This window comes from Lactuca serriola, chromosome 6 (genome assembly GCF_051521515.1).
Source record: "Lactuca serriola cultivar US96UC23 chromosome 6, Lser_US96UC23_V15, whole genome shotgun sequence".
In the NCBI taxonomy this organism is placed as follows: Eukaryota; Viridiplantae; Streptophyta; class Magnoliopsida; order Asterales; family Asteraceae; genus Lactuca; species Lactuca serriola.
This window is the reverse complement of record NC_136413.1, coordinates 28,475,901-28,491,528: the sequence shown is the minus strand read 5'-3', so window position 1 is coordinate 28,491,528 and position 15,628 is coordinate 28,475,901. Positions and strand designations below refer to the sequence as shown.

The following is a 15,628-nucleotide window of genomic DNA, read 5'->3' as shown; positions in this document are numbered from 1 at the left end:
ACACACACACACACACACATATATATATATATATATATATATATATATATATATATATATATAAAGAAATAACATTAAAAAATATAAATATAATATTTAATTAAAATTTTTTCGTATATAAATATGATTTTTCTGCTTGAATACGTATAATATGAAAAAAAAAGATACATAGGGTAAAAGTGTAAAAAAAATTATAAACTTAAGGGTAAAAATGTAAAAAAAAACTGTAAACTTTAGAGTTTTTTTGCGAAGTTAATATAATGATAACCTGTTATCACCGGTAAAAGGGTAAAACTGAACATTTTTTGGAAAATGTTAGGGTAAAAACGAACATAAAATTCAACTTTGGGCAAAATCAACAAAACCCTGAAAACTTAAGGGTTTTCATGACATTAGCCCGACAAACTAGAAGGAATAAGAATGAGCTTTTTATGGGATGTGAATGAAAAGCATACAAAAATAAATTGGATTGCATGGAGCAAAATTATTTCACTAAAAGAGTATGGAGGTCTTGGAGTCTATAGCCTACGAGCTTCAAACCTAACATTATTTGCAAATAGAGTCGCACGTTGGCAATCTCAGAGTAGTCTCAGGTCGGTCTCGAAATGGTCTGGTCTTTTTGGGGCTGGTCTCGGAACCGTTCGGTCCAATATTTTTTTTTGGGACCGGTTCCGATCTTTTTTGGTCCGATTTCGTGGTCGTTTTGTGCATCGTTTCGATTCAATTTCAACATTTTTTTTGTTTTTTGGTTTCAATTTGGAGTTTTACATTAACAAATATGTGATTAACATCAAATAATAAATTAAGATTTATAAAAATTGATACACTTAAGTTTAATAAAAGAAAAAAAAAAGTTAGATAATTTGTGATTAAAAGTTATGTAATTAACACAAAAATGGTATATTTGTAAACTTTGGCTAGCGGTTTTTTTTAGACCGGTCTTGTGTCGGTTTCGAAGTAATTCTGTCTTTTTCGAGACTGGTCTGAGAATGGGCTTGTTTTTTTCAAACCTGTCTCGGGCCAATCTTTTTTTCGGTCCAGTCTTATTTTAAACCATTTCATTCTCGATCTTTTCTTTTTCCTGTTTCGAAACTGATCTTTTGTGTAGCTCTACAGTTGCAAAGTGACCGTGGAGGTACAAAAAAAAAAGTTTCCTACAATCATTGGGCCAACTCGTGAAATCCTTTCATCTTTCGAACCGAAATCACAAATTCATTCCACTTAAACTTGGAATCTCGGGTCCATATGGAAGACTATCACCAACATCAATTTTGATTTTGTGGAGCTTGGTGTGGATTTAAAAAGTCTTGTTCCAGTTAAAACCAGGCTATCGAAATGAAGCTGTTTTTTGGCATGGACTGAACCAAATGTGGCCCATTAAGATCACTAAGTTTTCTTTTTCTCTAAAACAAAACTTCCTTCTCTCAGTCAAACATAAGGTAAATATTTTTGTATAAAATAATTTATGAAAATTTTATTGTGGCTTTAGGTCATCTGTTTATTTCTAGGGCAACAATATTAAATAAAAATTATGGAATAAACTTGAAAAAAAATGAAAATAAACTGATAAAAAGTTACATGTTTTTCTCTACAATATCCCAAATAATTAACATATTAAATTTTTTTTTTCAACTGGGTAGCTCCAGTTTAAACTACAAAGTACAAATACAGGCCTAAAGCCAAACTCCACTTTCTAAACCGTGGAATCTCCGCTCTCTCTTCGTCATGGCTGTTCAACGGAGATCCGAACTGAATTCATTCTCACTGCTATTACTTCTCGCACAAGTCTGCTTTCTATCTCTCTCCTGTTCTTCTTCACTTGCAATCGCAACTGGGTACGTTGATTTTTCTTTTCTTACACCTTTTTCTGTACGAGCCCTAATCTTCAAATTACTATTTTTGTTGTTATATACATGATCTAAGGACACTCTATAACCTCTAGTGCTTTAATCGTTACTCTCTATGCAACAATTAAATCATGGAATTTCTTCATCTGTGTCGATACATCTCTAATTAGGTCGTCGGATTAGATGACAGTTCCATTATTATATTGTTAATGTTGTTGATGTTCATCTGATTTAAAGATCTGGTTGTGTATAATTTCCATATATTGTATCCTCTTGAATCGGGAGAAAGTTATTCGATAGCTAATCTGAATGGGAAACTGATTGCATTCTCATATCCTTCTGATATGCTTAACGATCTGTTTAATATAGAGCGTTAATATATTTTACAATGTCAATTTCCAATTATTGTAATTAAAATTCTATGTAATTCAATTCCCAATCTCAGTCAATTTTATTGGTAAAGTTCCAGTCACACAGTCATCTTCCTGTTGCTTTTTCTTGCATTTATCTCCCTTAATACTTTTAAACCAAAGTTGCATGTTCTTCAAGGTTTGGTACTCCAACATTATCTTCCTTCTTGTTCAAAAATCTACACCATGATTGTAGAAATTACACATTAATACTCTGTGTATGTGTGTGTAGAAGAACATATACTGTTGATTCATGTAACAAACTTGTAATTTGCTTTTCAGAAAAACCCATAAACATTACAACCCTTTTAAATAATACCTGCTCTAAAATATAACTTTATTAATGTTTGCTTATCTTGATTTACAGGAATGGAGGTGGTTATACCATTAATGGCAGAGTGAAAATCCCTGGTATGTAAATTCCTCATAAAATACAGTTTCCAATTAAAGAAACTTTTATTTATAAATTTTAGTAAAATTTAATTCCACAGGTCTCATGGCAAAAGGCTTTGGTCTACCAGTAAAGGCTAACAATGCCAAAGTCATATTGAATGGTGGTCAACATGTTACCTTTCTAAAGCCCGATGGTTACTTCTCATTGTATCCTTTAAAAATATTTAATTTCACAAAATTATTATAATTATAAATTTATAATAAAATTTATCTTTTATAATTTTATTTATCACTACTGAAATTCCTTAATCATACACTCAAAAGCCATAACGTGCCAGCTGGAACCCACCTCATTGAAGTTGATGCCATCGGTTATCTATTTTCACCGGTTAGTCTTCTCTCTTTTCCCTTTTGAAAATTACCATTTTACCCTTGTGGCTTAATGTTTTTTACTGATTTGAATTCAGGTGCGTGTAGATGTGAGTGCTAGAAACCCTGGGAAGGTTCAAGCAGCGCTCACAGAGACCAGAAGAGGTCTGAATGAGCTGGTTTTTGAGCCACTGAGAGAGGAACATTATTATGAGGTCAGTTTCGTAAATTGCTAAAAAAATATCAACCAACTTTATTTATTTATTTATTTTTAAATGGTAGGTAAGGGAGCCTTTTAATGTAATGTCTATTGTGAAAAGTCCAATGGGTTTGATGATTGGGTTTATGGTTGTGGTGGTGTTCTTGATGCCTAAACTAGTTGAGAACATGGGTAAGTGTATTCCATGTCTAATTTTGTCATTTTACTTATTTTGGAATATTATATTTAATATTGATATTTTAATTTAATTGGGGGTAGATCCGGAAGAAATTAGAAAAGCTCAAGAAGAGATGAGAAACCAAGGAGTTCCTTCTATTGCGAATTTGATGCCTGGAAGTGGAAGGAGCAATTAGATCATTTATTCAAATAGATATTTTATTTGTGGGACCCACAAAACAATACGGAAGTACACTGTTATCGTTTATGTAGGATTGTTTTATTAGGGATAAGGTGGTTTTTGTATGTTTAATCATAAATTTTGGATGATTGTTTATATGTTTAATCTTAAGAACTATATGTCATTTTCATGTTTTTTTTTTTTTAAAAAAAAAAAAAAAAGATTTTATAAATTGTTATCTACCAAAGAAAGAAAGTGTTTGGTTAGGATACATGTAACATGTTATTTACGTGTTGTGTTTGTTTTCTTGATTCCATATAGATATCATGTCAACATGCATCTTACATGTTGAAAGCTATAGTATCGTGTTTTGTAATCTAGGACACAACTTTTAGCAACATGTATAATGAGATGTTTTTTTTTTTTTTTTTAATTTTGATTTTGCAACTGTCTAAAAATTGAAATGTTATTAAGTAAAAGTATAGAATTTGTCGTAATTCTTGATTTTTCTTTGTTAAAAAATCTGTGTTTCACAACTAATTTCAATTTTGAAGAATGAACAATGCAAAAGTATTGATATTTTGTCTTTGATTATGGTCATATTTGTATTTTGGGTTTAATATTTATAATACGTAAACATCTATTTGTGTTTTTACATAATCAAAAGATCAGAATTTTAGATTAAAAAATTGATTCTTCAAATATATAAAATGTAACTATGTAAAATATGAAAAAAAAAACTATTGCTTTGTTTCATTGAGATGTTCAAATGACACTTAACCAAATATTATAGAGGAGAGTTTGGAAGTTGTTACTTGTAAGGATTAATAATAGTCATAGATAATCAATAAATTTGAATTAAATGCTTGTTAAGAAAAAACAAGTATTCCATTTAATCTTAAGCTAATTGAAAAATATGTTACACATACTTTAAAATATAAAATACAGTAATTAAAGAATGACTTAATAATAAAATGCCAAGCATTTAATATGGTAGTTCCATTTTATTTCCGTTACAAGTTCCATAATAAGCATTTTCTTAAAAAAATTAACATGATCCATAAACAAATTAAATAGTATCTCCCAAATTGCACCCCACAACAATATTTTCATACCTACTAATTGATATGTTTATTTTTCATACGTATTTTCCTCTTATCCTTGAAAAAGACACTTTATGGATAGAATAAATTCAATAAAATCCTTATTTTATCATAAAAAATAAATGGTTTAGTTATTGTTGTTGTACCAAAGTTTTAAATCATTTAAAAGAATTGTTGGGTTTATATTAAAAAATTATTAAAATAGGGGATGAGGACATTCTTTTCATAATGTTCAGAAAATGTTAATATAGAATTTAATTTAATTTTTAGATTTGCTTTACGATTTTGAAGTTATAATAATTAAATAATAGTTTCGTTTTTATAACAAGTAAGCGAAAAGAAAATATAAAAGGGCAATTTCAAATTCAGCCCAAAACAGATCTCCATTGTTGTTCACCATCAGGTTGTTAAGCAGTCTCTTCCCTTAGAAGCAAGCTTTAGATTCTCTCTACAGAGACTTGATTGTGTTTGTGTGTGTGTGTTTTCTTTCACGAGTTCGATCGATTAAACAAGCGAATTCGTAATTAATCATCGATACCACCAGTTTTCTCATTGTTCTTTCGTAATTCAATTGAAAATTTTGAATTCGTTCGTATAAACCAAGGATTTGGGAGGAAATTATGGATAGCGGCCCTCCGTTCCACAGGGAGGGCTTGCCAACGACGATATCTAAAGCAGAAAAGCAACGTTGGAGATCATCATCGTCATCATCAAAAAGTTCTTCTAGACCTTCAATTCTATTGGCTTTCTTCTCTTGTCTCGCTTGGCTTTACATCGCCGGAAGGTATCCGCTCTGCTTAGTATTGTATGTGATTGATCAATTTACGTTTTGTGGTTTTATAAATCAGTACGATTTTTGTGCAAGTGTATCTGTATGTCTACTTTATGACTGGACTTCCATGTTTTCTGCGATTTGATGATTGCGATGAACACTGTAACTACAGAATCCTAGGATTTGCTGACATGTTCCGTTTGTTTGGTTCTGAATTTTTAGATGATCGTATTCTTTCCTGAAGGTGTGCTATAACTGTGAGTGCAATCTTACCTTTGTTCACTGAAATTTGAATTTAGGGCTTGCTGATTGGATTCTACTTTCGTAAACGGACTTTTATGCTATCTGTGATTTGATGATTGAGATGAACTGAAACTACATAATTTAATGATTTGTAGACAAGTTCCTTCTGATAGTTTCTCTGATCATCTTATTTTCTGCCTATGTGTATGTAATTTTGCTTTTGTCAGCTGAAATCATAATTTAGTGCTTTGATGACTGGTATGAACTTATATAAATTACTTCAGGATAGTTGTTGTAGATGTGTTTTCATTTTCCATCTCTTAAATCAAAGATTACTAATTACATAATAATTAGTAATTGACAATGGATATGAGAAATGTTCATTCTTGATCTTACCAGGTTGTGGCAAGATGCTGAGAACAGAACATTATTGGCTAATCTGCTCATTAAGAATTCTTCCCAGGTTTGTTTTTATAACTTATGACTCTTGATAATTCATCATTAACTCACAAAAATTATTAACAAAATACCCTCTATCCTTCTTTTACTATGTTTGTGTGTTTTTTCAAAAATGGCAGAGACCAAAGGTTCTTACTGTTGAAGACAAGCTAATGGTCCTAGGATGCAAGTAAATTTTTGGTCTTCCTATTTCTTTTTTTGCATTATGCTCTAGAATTAATTTGATGAGTTAAAGTTAAACTATCTTATGGGTACAATCGTCTTTTTCAGGGATTTAGAGAGAAGAATTGTGGAAACTGAGATGGAAATAACACTAGCAAAAAGTCAAGGTTTTCTTAGTAACCAATTGAAGTCATCTTCTAACAAAAAGTTTCTTGCTGTGATTGGCATTTATACTGGATTTGGTAACAAATTAAGAAGAAATTCTTTCAGAGGATCATGGATGCCTGAAGGTCAGTTCATAACAAAATAATATTCTAAATTTCTTTTCTAATGTTACTCTATGTTTAACTTATATATACTAAAAATACAATCTTTATACTATAATAATGAAAAATTAACTTACAAAGCCACTTGAATTTAACAGGTGATTCTTTAAAGAAGCTTGAAGAAAGAGGAATAGTCATACGTTTTATCATTGGCAGAAGGTTTTCCAATTCACTCATGTTTTTATATTCTGATTTTACACTTTTTAACAATGTTAAACTTAATATTTATTATTAAAATTAATATCTTAACAATGAACTTTTTAAAATTTCAGTCCTAATCGTGGTGATAGCTTGGATCGCAACATTGATGAAGAAAATCGCACAACAAAAGATTTCTTGATTCTTGTTAGTTTATAAAAATTTTATTTTAATCATAATTAAGTATTTCATGAAAAATATTTAATTACATAATTTTCAGGATGCTCATGAGGAGGCTGAGGAAGAATCACCTAAAAAAGCAAAGTTTTTCTTCAGTACAGCTGTCCAAAATTGGGATGCTGAGTTTTATGTAAAAGTTGATAACAATATTAACCTTGATCTTGGTAACAAAAATACAATATATATTTAATATTTTCATTCCAAAATGTACATTTTATATAATCATTTTTTTTTGGTTTTCAGAGGGTTTAATTGAGCTTCTAGAAAGTCGTCAGGGGCAAGATAGTCTTTACATTGGATGCATGAAATCCGGTGAAGTAGTTTCTGAAGAGTAAGTACCCTTTATTGTTTACTTTAATATAATTAACTTCAATTTTAAAAAATAAAAAATAAAATCTTTTTCTTTTTTCTCAATTCAGAGGAAAGCAATGGTATGAACCTGATTGGTGGAAGTTTGGTGATGCAAAATCGTAAGTAATTTCCTCTTTTTTTTTTTTTAAATCATGTAAAATAATAGATCAACAACATACATACATACATACATACATGTATGCATACATACATAATATTTTTATAAAAATGTTTATTGGGCAGGTACTTTAGGCATGCAGGTGGCTCACTTTATATTCTATCAAGAAATTTTGCTCAGTATATTAACATTAACAGGTTAGTTATTACTAACTTATTAGTATGATTAAAAAAGTTACATTTATGTTTTAATTCGACTCATAAAAAGAATAATATATATATTTATATTTTTTAAAATTCTTTTAGTGTATCTTTGAAGACATATGCTCATGAAGATACATCAGTTGGTTCATGGATGATGGGTATACAAGCAACATACATAGATGACACCCGTGTGTGTTGTGGCACTTCTCGACAAGGTAAACTCATGTTTAATTTTTATTTTTTTTATAATTTTTTTGCATAGTATTATAGTAAAGTATTTTGGTGGTTCGTTTTTTAACCAGATAAAGTATGCTCTTTGGCTTGATAAAAGGAGGGAGGGTTATGAAGAATATTGCTTAAATCGGTATGTCTTTTTAGGATTTTTGTCATATAGTTAGGTGTAGAGAAAAGGTTTAGCAAATCATTTTTGGATGTAGGTTTTGACTACATATTTTTAGAAAAAAAGTTGTTCCTTTTTTAATATGGTAAAACTTTTTATAACTTGATGGTTTTAGTGCATTGAAATCATGATTCATGAGCTTATTCAATATTCATCATCTCTCTAAAAATTCATTCACTTTCTTATTATGATGTCTCTTTGGATAAAGTTATACATAAAGTCTGTATCTTTTCTAAACCGAATAAACGCCTGATATGAGAGGAGTTGGGAGGAAAAAGCAAGGACAAATACGTAAACAGTTAGTGTCTTAATACATTAATTTAGTTTTTTTTTTTGGCTTAATCTATTAAGTAATTCTATTCGGATTAAGTAAAAAAGAAACAATCATATATAATATATAACTGATTAGGATCATTGAATAAAAAAGAAATAGCCACAAAGCTTTGCTTTGATGCGCATATAAATACACATGTATGAAACTAGATTAGATGAATATATAATTAATCATACACGTTCCAACTTATCTGCAAGCTGGAACGTGTATGTTAGGTATATGTACAAATACAATGGAGAAAGGAGCAACCATGATCGGACTTACAAGCTTTACTTGTATCGGATCTAGAGATGGAATAATCCCCGTTGTTGAATTTACAGATAATTCTTTTCCATTTAGAAGTATTGTGTTACTGTTTAATTTCCCATTTTTTGCTGTTAGATGATACTCCTCTCTTCTAAACAACTCTCCTTTGGGATTCCGTGAGGATTTTGTCTCTTGTGTTGGTTTTAAATCTGGTGTTGACGCCATTATAATTGTCACGTTTTCAATTGAAACGCCAACTTTAGCTTTTATAGATCCGTCAAGATTGATCAATAACAAAGTCAACCCATCCTGCTAAATATTATATGGATACATAAATAATCAAATACTAGTAATACAATGTGAAAGTAAAAAGGTAACAATATAATAAAGTGAAAAAGAAGAATCCACTTAAAGACTACTCTTAATTACCATGTTGCTTTGATTTACTTTAAAGGGAAATTTTCATAAAAACCACATTAGTTTGGTTTTTTTCGGTTTAATCACCGAAACGATTTTTTCTATTTTAACCATTAAAAAATTTCTTTTATTTTCAAAAGAAATAAAAAACACTTCTTAAAACTTTGAATTCTATAAAAACCATGAGAGTTTGAATATAGTTTGACTTAACCGCTTCAAGAAATTTTTATTTTCAACTTAACCATTTGATAGTTTGAACTTTTTTAACAAAAGCATCATTAACCAAACAAAATAATTTCCTGTTTGTTGTTTGCAACTCGCTAAAGGAAAAAAAAAATGTGGATTGTTTTTTTTGAAAAAAGAAACAACAAACAAACAAACTTTCAATTGTTAAACTATAAAAAAGTTCGATGGTTAAATAAAAAGAATAATCAAACTATTGTAGTTTTTATAGAATTTGACCAACTTTAAATATCAATATAATTTAGGGTAAACTACAAAAGAGACGTTTTAGCTTTATTTTTTATGGATTTATCCGAAAAGGAAGTACATGCTTACCGAATGTTTAGCGCAATGAGCATAAGAGCGTATCTTCTTTATGCCATTAAAACTTGCCGAAAGAACACGTCTCCCCATAAGTCGATGCCAAAGCAGTGCACTATAGTAATCAGGATTTGGCACAAATGTCGCAGTATTAAGAAGTCCATAATTTCCTCCTATTAATGTCTGTCTACAATAAGTTTTTGTATCATATAAAGATGCCATTCCCATTTGATCCAAATACCAAAAGCTAAACACGAAAGCATTCGACACTCGATTACGACCACTATTATAAGCACCTCCTGCCTCACCTACCCAAGCAACCGTTTCACTTCCCGATTCCTTCAAAATATTTTGAACATCTTTAAATGATTGTGATCCTCCATCCAGATACCACGGGTTTAGTATTTTCTTAATCAAGTGAGTATCAACTCCTGATAGACATAATTGTATTAATTATATTCATCAATATATAACTTAAAGTATATAGATTGTAATTTATGATCATGTATAATAATACCTGGTCCAAGATTATAGATGTGTTGGGTGAGAACTTGAAGTGAATTGTTTGATTTCGCTACATATTCGGTGAACCAATTTTCATCAAAGAATCCTCCTGGTCCAAGAACTATCGGTTTAACTGCAAGATTCTTGTACATTTTTTGCACTAAATTTTGGAGAGATATCGTATCCGATGCGTATTGATCCGCTTTGATACTTGCTCCAATTGCATTAAACCCGCTTAATTCATTTCCTATTCGTACATAATTATTAAAAAGTAAGAGTAAATTATACACTTTGGATAGTCCACGATGACTTTTTGGATATGTCAGGTTTTGAACCCTAAAGATTCATATATTTTACAACATCTCAATCACTAGGTTTCCATTAGAGGACAAAAGAAATATATATAAATGATACAACTTTTATCTATATGATTGTTCTTACCAAGTTCCCAACCATGAATGGTGAAACCTTTATCGATGGTGTATTTCATGAGGGCTTCTGCATTTGTCGAGTTCCATGGTCCTATGACATCCATGTTTGTATTTCTATGACTTAATGCATTCAGCCCGAATATAACCTTCGCTCTTTGAAAATTAAGAGAAACAAAAAATCAAAACCCTGTTACAAAAAATGTCAATATGGTAATGGAAAATACAGAAATATGAAGTTACGATGGTTTAATTAAAAAAAATGTTGTTACCCTGATTTTTGAAAGAAATGGTTGAGTTCATCCCATCTTGACATGGGTAAGCAACCTTGGGTGTAGCCAAGAAATTCACTAGTGTTTATGGTGAATTGGGAACATGGTTTTTGGTCGCCTTGAGTTTGATACATAACCTTGTTTTGAAGAGTGCCTCCCAATCGAAGTTTCAAAGGAGAAAATGCTACAAAAGACCAAATTATCCTGTGTCAGATAAAGTTATTTATCTGATATAGATTGTGTTCGACGGACCATCTGAAAAGTTAATTAGTAGTTGATAAGCTAATATTAAATTAATAGTGTTTAGTAAAAACTAGCTGATAAACTAGATAAGAAATATACTGACATAAAATAATATGTTTGGAAAACTTATGGAATGATATATTTGAAAAAATTTGTGGAAAAAAAAAACTTTATGAGTTTATCTATAAGATATCTCAAACAACTTTTTAAAAAACGATTTGAAATATTTTATTGAGTAGTTTTCTAAAAAACCGATTTGAGATATGTTATTGTATCAATAAGATATTTCAAATAGTTTATTAAAAAAAACTATCTTATAAATTAAAGCAAATAAAGAACTTTATTGCAATAAGCTCAAAATTTAAGTTAGTTTATGTACAAACAAATCCATAAAATTTAATTAAAGCGTTAGTTAACTTTGGCCTTTTCGTTAACCTTTAAAAAGCATTTCACGTACATGGACATGTATTTTGCATTATAAATAGATTCAATCTGTTCATTTTCTTGTACTCACCTTTGATTGCATTAAGCAGGATTTTGTTGTTAAGATCCTGCCAAGAAGTTTAAAAACCAAATAAGATTGTAATCAATATACAAAAACTGTATCTAAAGATTGTATTATTATGAACGAAATATTAAAGTCCTTTGCAAATAACACGAATAAAAAAAAATAGATGATTATGTTCTCATGTTGTTGAACCATTGGTGGATGCGAGATTTTAAATTACTATCCTAACAAAAGTTTATAAGTGATATGCTAAAATAAATATTTTCTTACTTTAGATTTTATTCCTCTATTAAATTAAAGGATTGTAACCTTAGATTAGTATAATAATTTATTTGTAACAAATAATAATTAAATGACATTTGGGTAATTAAAATAGAATAGAAGTTAAAGTCAATGTTCATGTTTCTGAATTTAAATTCTGTTTTCTTTCTTTCTTTTTTTTTTTTTATTTAATAAAAGGAATACTTAAATACTTAAATAACAGTCGACACCTTTAGGAATGAGTGGACCATGTAAGTGCGCCACTAGTTAACACCTTTAGATTTTTGGTATTTGTCATCCTTGACTGTTAGATACTGCCATTTTAATGGCAACCAAAATATTATCATATTTTTAACATCTTCTTACATATCTAAAAGAAAACAATTAATTCATCAATCACATATTTATTATTTATATTTAATATTAGTATAAGTTATTTGTTTTCGTTCATATTTAAGCAAACAATATGAATGTTCAAATTAGAAGATCATATAGATAAATAAAAATTATTTGATAGTTACTGATTAAGTCAGATTTAATCGAGTTAAGGTTCAATTGACTAGACTCAGTATCAAATAAATATTAATATTTTTAATATAATATAATGATTATAAAAAAAATATTATTTACCCTCACTATGTGATATTAATTAGGATGTTGGATTTTTGTTTTTGAAGGTTACTGTGTGTCTGTGTCTAGGAAAAAATCAAAGAAACAACGACTTGAATTTTCTAAGTCAACTCTAATGTCAAACAAAAGGTTACATTGAGTTTTTTCTATTGGTGGCAGACATAGAATTGTGGATAATTGGTCTATTAGTTAATATAGTCCATGATAACTCCAATAGATACTTTTCTAGAAAAGAAAAAGATGGAAAAAAATCATTCCTAAATTTGTACTTAATAATAAAAAAGGTATAATTCTCACAATTAACTTGTTACTACTTGCTATATATAGTTATTTAATTGGTAAGAACATAGTCAAAATGTTATTTAAATTCTGAGATCGAATTTTTTGTTTATTACTGCCCAATAAATACTCAATGGAATATCTCAATATATCTCCCCACTTGGTACTATCCAATGAATAGTTAACGAAAGATGACAAATAATTTACGTCATATATATAATCTTCTTTCATCATGTAAACTGTAAAGGGATTACATGTTTAAAAAATCAATGATGAAAGTATTTTATTTGATAATATAATAGTATAAAACAATACCCATAAACTAAAGAGCAATGAAAAGTGAAAAAGGAAACAAAAAAATTACTAACCAAATTGAGAAGAGAAGAGTCTCCCCAACTACAAGTTCCATAATCGCATTTTTGAGGTGGCCACCAATCCAAAGTTGCACAGACGAAGTCTTCATCGATGTAAGCAACGGATGTTGTTCCATTTACATACACGTTCCCCACAGCGACTCCTATCTTTTCTGAGAATAAACTCGTTTTGATCATTAATATCATCATCACCACACACAACCCAAATATGCCGATAAGTAGACCCATCTCAGTTGCAAACCACTTTGGTTTGAGCTCATCGTTTCGCAACTTGATGATCATCTAAATATCTAATGCTCTAAAAGTTGGCAGAGGGAGAGAGAGAGAGAGAGAGAGAGAATGAGAGAGAGACAGAAGAGAGGGTAATGGAGAGAGAGAGAGAGAGAGAGAGAGAGAGAGAGAGAGAGAGAGAGAGAGAGAGAGGACAAGAGACTTTGTAAAGCTATTGTTTCTTGGGCCACTCGTCATATTGTATACAAGGTTTATATAGAAAATCATATAGCTTTGAATGAATCGAATAGATTATCCAAGATTTTAGATAGAGCTATTCACTAAAATCTAAAGTCTAAAATGATCATAAATGGTAAGAGTGTGACATTTATTTGGCATATAACAAATGACCATTAAATTAAAATCGTGAACCATACGTCCTAGTTAACTTTTTTTGAAAGTACATGCGAGGTTGAATCGGTGCATTCGCGAGTTAATTTTTTTTCTTACATAAAATGAACTCACATGCAAATATTTGCTTAGGACTACATATTGAATCATTGGTCATCCACATGTAACCGGTTTAGCATACAATACTAAGAGCATCCATAATAAAAAAAACTTTTTAATGAAAAAAACTTAAATGAAAAAGTTCTTTGTGATCTTATGAAAGGTGTTTAATTTGATTATCTATGTTTTATCTTGTAAAGTTGTATAATTATTATTTATTAGAAAATATATAAGTCTCACGACGTCATTGAAAAAAATCAAAAGAAGAGCTTGCTAATTAGCAAGCTTCTTAAAAACCTCTAGTTTGAAAAAGCTTCTCCGATAGCCTTTTCAATTTTTTTTTTTGACTTTTTATTGTCAATGCTCTAAATAAATTACATGTATGGCAATGTATATTTATATACTTAATTAAGGTGTTGGATTTCTACCATATGGACCACACTACTTATAATAATATTAGGCGAATACCCGCGCGTTGCGCAGAATACAACAATATATTTGAAATTTTTGCAAATGTATGTTTTTTAAATATATCAATGACATTGTTATTAGCTTTTATATAATAAGCCTTATAATAAATTGGTATAAACATTGTTTGTTTTGAATTATATGATAATGTAGATATATTTTAAAATTGTATAATCCTAAGTGTCTTAATGACATCTAACTGCAGTTTACTTATGAATAAAATTAAATATAATATATGATTTAATGATATTTATAGTTGTTATGATTAATTAATTTTAAAAAGTTTATTTGCTTAAGATTTTAATTTTTATCATTGTAATTATTTAAAACATCAAACATTGTTTTAGCTTTTAAAGACAACAATATAATTTTTGTATATAATTTTACTTTTAACTATTGTTGTTGTAAGTTATTTAAAATAACGTATTTCGAAACTCTTAATTATTTTAATTTGGTTTTAGAAATTAAATGTTTTTAAAATTTATTTGGTGAATATTATTAGTTTCTATGATTATAGTTATTTAAAACAAAAAACATTGTTTTTATTTTTAAAGAAAATATTATAGTTTTTTTATATAATATTACTTTTAACTATTCTTATTGTAAGTTATTTTTAAGCTATTTATTTGAAAATTGCTAATGACTATAAAAACAATTTAATGTTTTTTATTATTTATTTATTTTGTTAATTTAGGATTACAATTTTGGTTTGACACTATAATTTATAATCTTTAACTATTTATAAAATAGTCTCTCGATTTTTTTTCAAGTTTAACTGAAATTTTGATTTAAGTTAATTGTTTAATATTATATTGAAATTAATAATTTAACTATTTTGCATCAACTCATAAATTATACAAATGTTTTGACTTTAAAATGATAATTGCTCACATACGACATCATATTTAAACTAATAAGTTAAGTACAATATGTTAAAAATTTAAAGTCATAATTTTATAAATAGAAATATAATATGAAATTTTAATATTGTAGTTTAGTCAATCGTTTGAATGACCTCTACCCGAGAGTTACACATGAATATAATTAAATATAATATATGGTTTAATGTTATTTATAGTTGTTGTTATTGTTAATTAATTTCTTAAAATTTATTTGCTTAATGTTTTTATTTCTATCATTATAATTTTTTAAAAATCAAACATTGTTTTTTTATTTTAAAGGTAAAAATATAATCATTTATATAGAGTTATTTTTAACTGTTGTTATTGTAAGTTATTTTAAGCTACTTATTTGAAAATTTTTAACAATTATAAAAATATCTTTAGGAAATATTTTAGTTAAATTGAGAT

General features: G+C 28.6%; 3 protein-coding genes across 4 annotated transcripts; 2 read left to right on the top strand and 1 right to left on the bottom strand.

Annotated features, from left to right (window-relative positions):
* Positions 1-1,677: 1,677 nt before the first annotated feature.
* On the top strand, positions 1,678-3,766 carry LOC145059001 (ER membrane protein complex subunit 7 homolog). Its single transcript, XM_079006870.1, has 7 exons — positions 1,678-1,835; positions 2,625-2,668; positions 2,749-2,857; positions 2,975-3,038; positions 3,118-3,234; positions 3,302-3,410; positions 3,498-3,766. The coding sequence occupies exons 1-7, from the start codon at positions 1,726-1,728 to the stop codon at positions 3,590-3,592; spliced, it is 648 nt and encodes a 215-aa protein (XP_078862996.1). The 5' UTR covers positions 1,678-1,725; the 3' UTR covers positions 3,593-3,766.
* Positions 3,767-5,046: 1,280 nt separating this feature from the next.
* LOC145057141 (hydroxyproline O-galactosyltransferase HPGT3-like) lies at positions 5,047-8,241 on the top strand. The gene is made up of 12 exons (XM_079004918.1): positions 5,047-5,463; positions 6,094-6,157; positions 6,273-6,322; positions 6,424-6,605; positions 6,740-6,800; positions 6,914-6,986; positions 7,060-7,183; positions 7,263-7,350; positions 7,439-7,489; positions 7,614-7,685; positions 7,794-7,906; positions 7,994-8,241. The coding sequence occupies exons 1-12, from the start codon at positions 5,300-5,302 to the stop codon at positions 8,014-8,016; spliced, it is 1,065 nt and encodes a 354-aa protein (XP_078861044.1). The 5' UTR covers positions 5,047-5,299; the 3' UTR covers positions 8,017-8,241.
* Positions 8,242-8,482: 241 nt separating this feature from the next.
* Positions 8,483-13,575, bottom strand: LOC145057139 (heparanase-like protein 3). Of its 2 annotated transcripts, none has more exons than XM_079004917.1 (7): positions 13,125-13,575; positions 11,593-11,629; positions 10,836-11,019; positions 10,577-10,719; positions 10,149-10,382; positions 9,647-10,062; positions 8,483-8,980 (listed from the first exon to the last, which is right to left on the bottom strand). In XM_079004917.1, the coding sequence occupies exons 1-7, from the start codon at positions 13,410-13,412 to the stop codon at positions 8,612-8,614; spliced, it is 1,671 nt and encodes a 556-aa protein (XP_078861043.1). In that variant the 5' UTR covers positions 13,413-13,575; the 3' UTR covers positions 8,483-8,611. The 2 variants fall into 2 exon arrangements, with proteins under 2 accessions (XP_078861043.1, XP_078861042.1); XM_079004916.1 differs by having other exon boundaries at positions 8,483-8,983; positions 13,125-13,574.
* Between the last annotated feature and the right edge of the window lie 2,053 nt (positions 13,576-15,628).

Excerpts from the sequence above, each read along its gene's own strand:
- LOC145057139 (XM_079004916.1), bottom strand. The coding sequence starts at position 13,412 with ATGATCATCAAGTTGCGAAACGATGAGCTCAAACCAAAGTGGTTTGCA. Across the intron at positions 11,020-11,592 it reads CCTGCTTAATGCAATCAAAG|CATTTTCTCCTTTGAAACTT; the intron begins GTGAGTACAAGA and ends GGTCTTTTGTAG. Across the intron at positions 10,063-10,148 it reads CATCTATAATCTTGGACCAG|GAGTTGATACTCACTTGATT; the intron begins GTATTATTATAC and ends TATGTCTATCAG.
- LOC145057141 (XM_079004918.1), top strand. The coding sequence starts at position 5,300 with ATGGATAGCGGCCCTCCGTTCCACAGGGAGGGCTTGCCAACGACGATA. Across the intron at positions 6,606-6,739 it reads AGGATCATGGATGCCTGAAG|GTGATTCTTTAAAGAAGCTT; the intron begins GTCAGTTCATAA and ends TGAATTTAACAG. Across the intron at positions 6,987-7,059 it reads CAAAAGATTTCTTGATTCTT|GATGCTCATGAGGAGGCTGA; the intron begins GTTAGTTTATAA and ends CATAATTTTCAG.
- LOC145059001 (XM_079006870.1), top strand. The coding sequence starts at position 1,726 with ATGGCTGTTCAACGGAGATCCGAACTGAATTCATTCTCACTGCTATTA. Across the intron at positions 1,836-2,624 it reads TCACTTGCAATCGCAACTGG|GAATGGAGGTGGTTATACCA; the intron begins GTACGTTGATTT and ends CTTGATTTACAG. Across the intron at positions 2,669-2,748 it reads TGGCAGAGTGAAAATCCCTG|GTCTCATGGCAAAAGGCTTT; the intron begins GTATGTAAATTC and ends TTAATTCCACAG.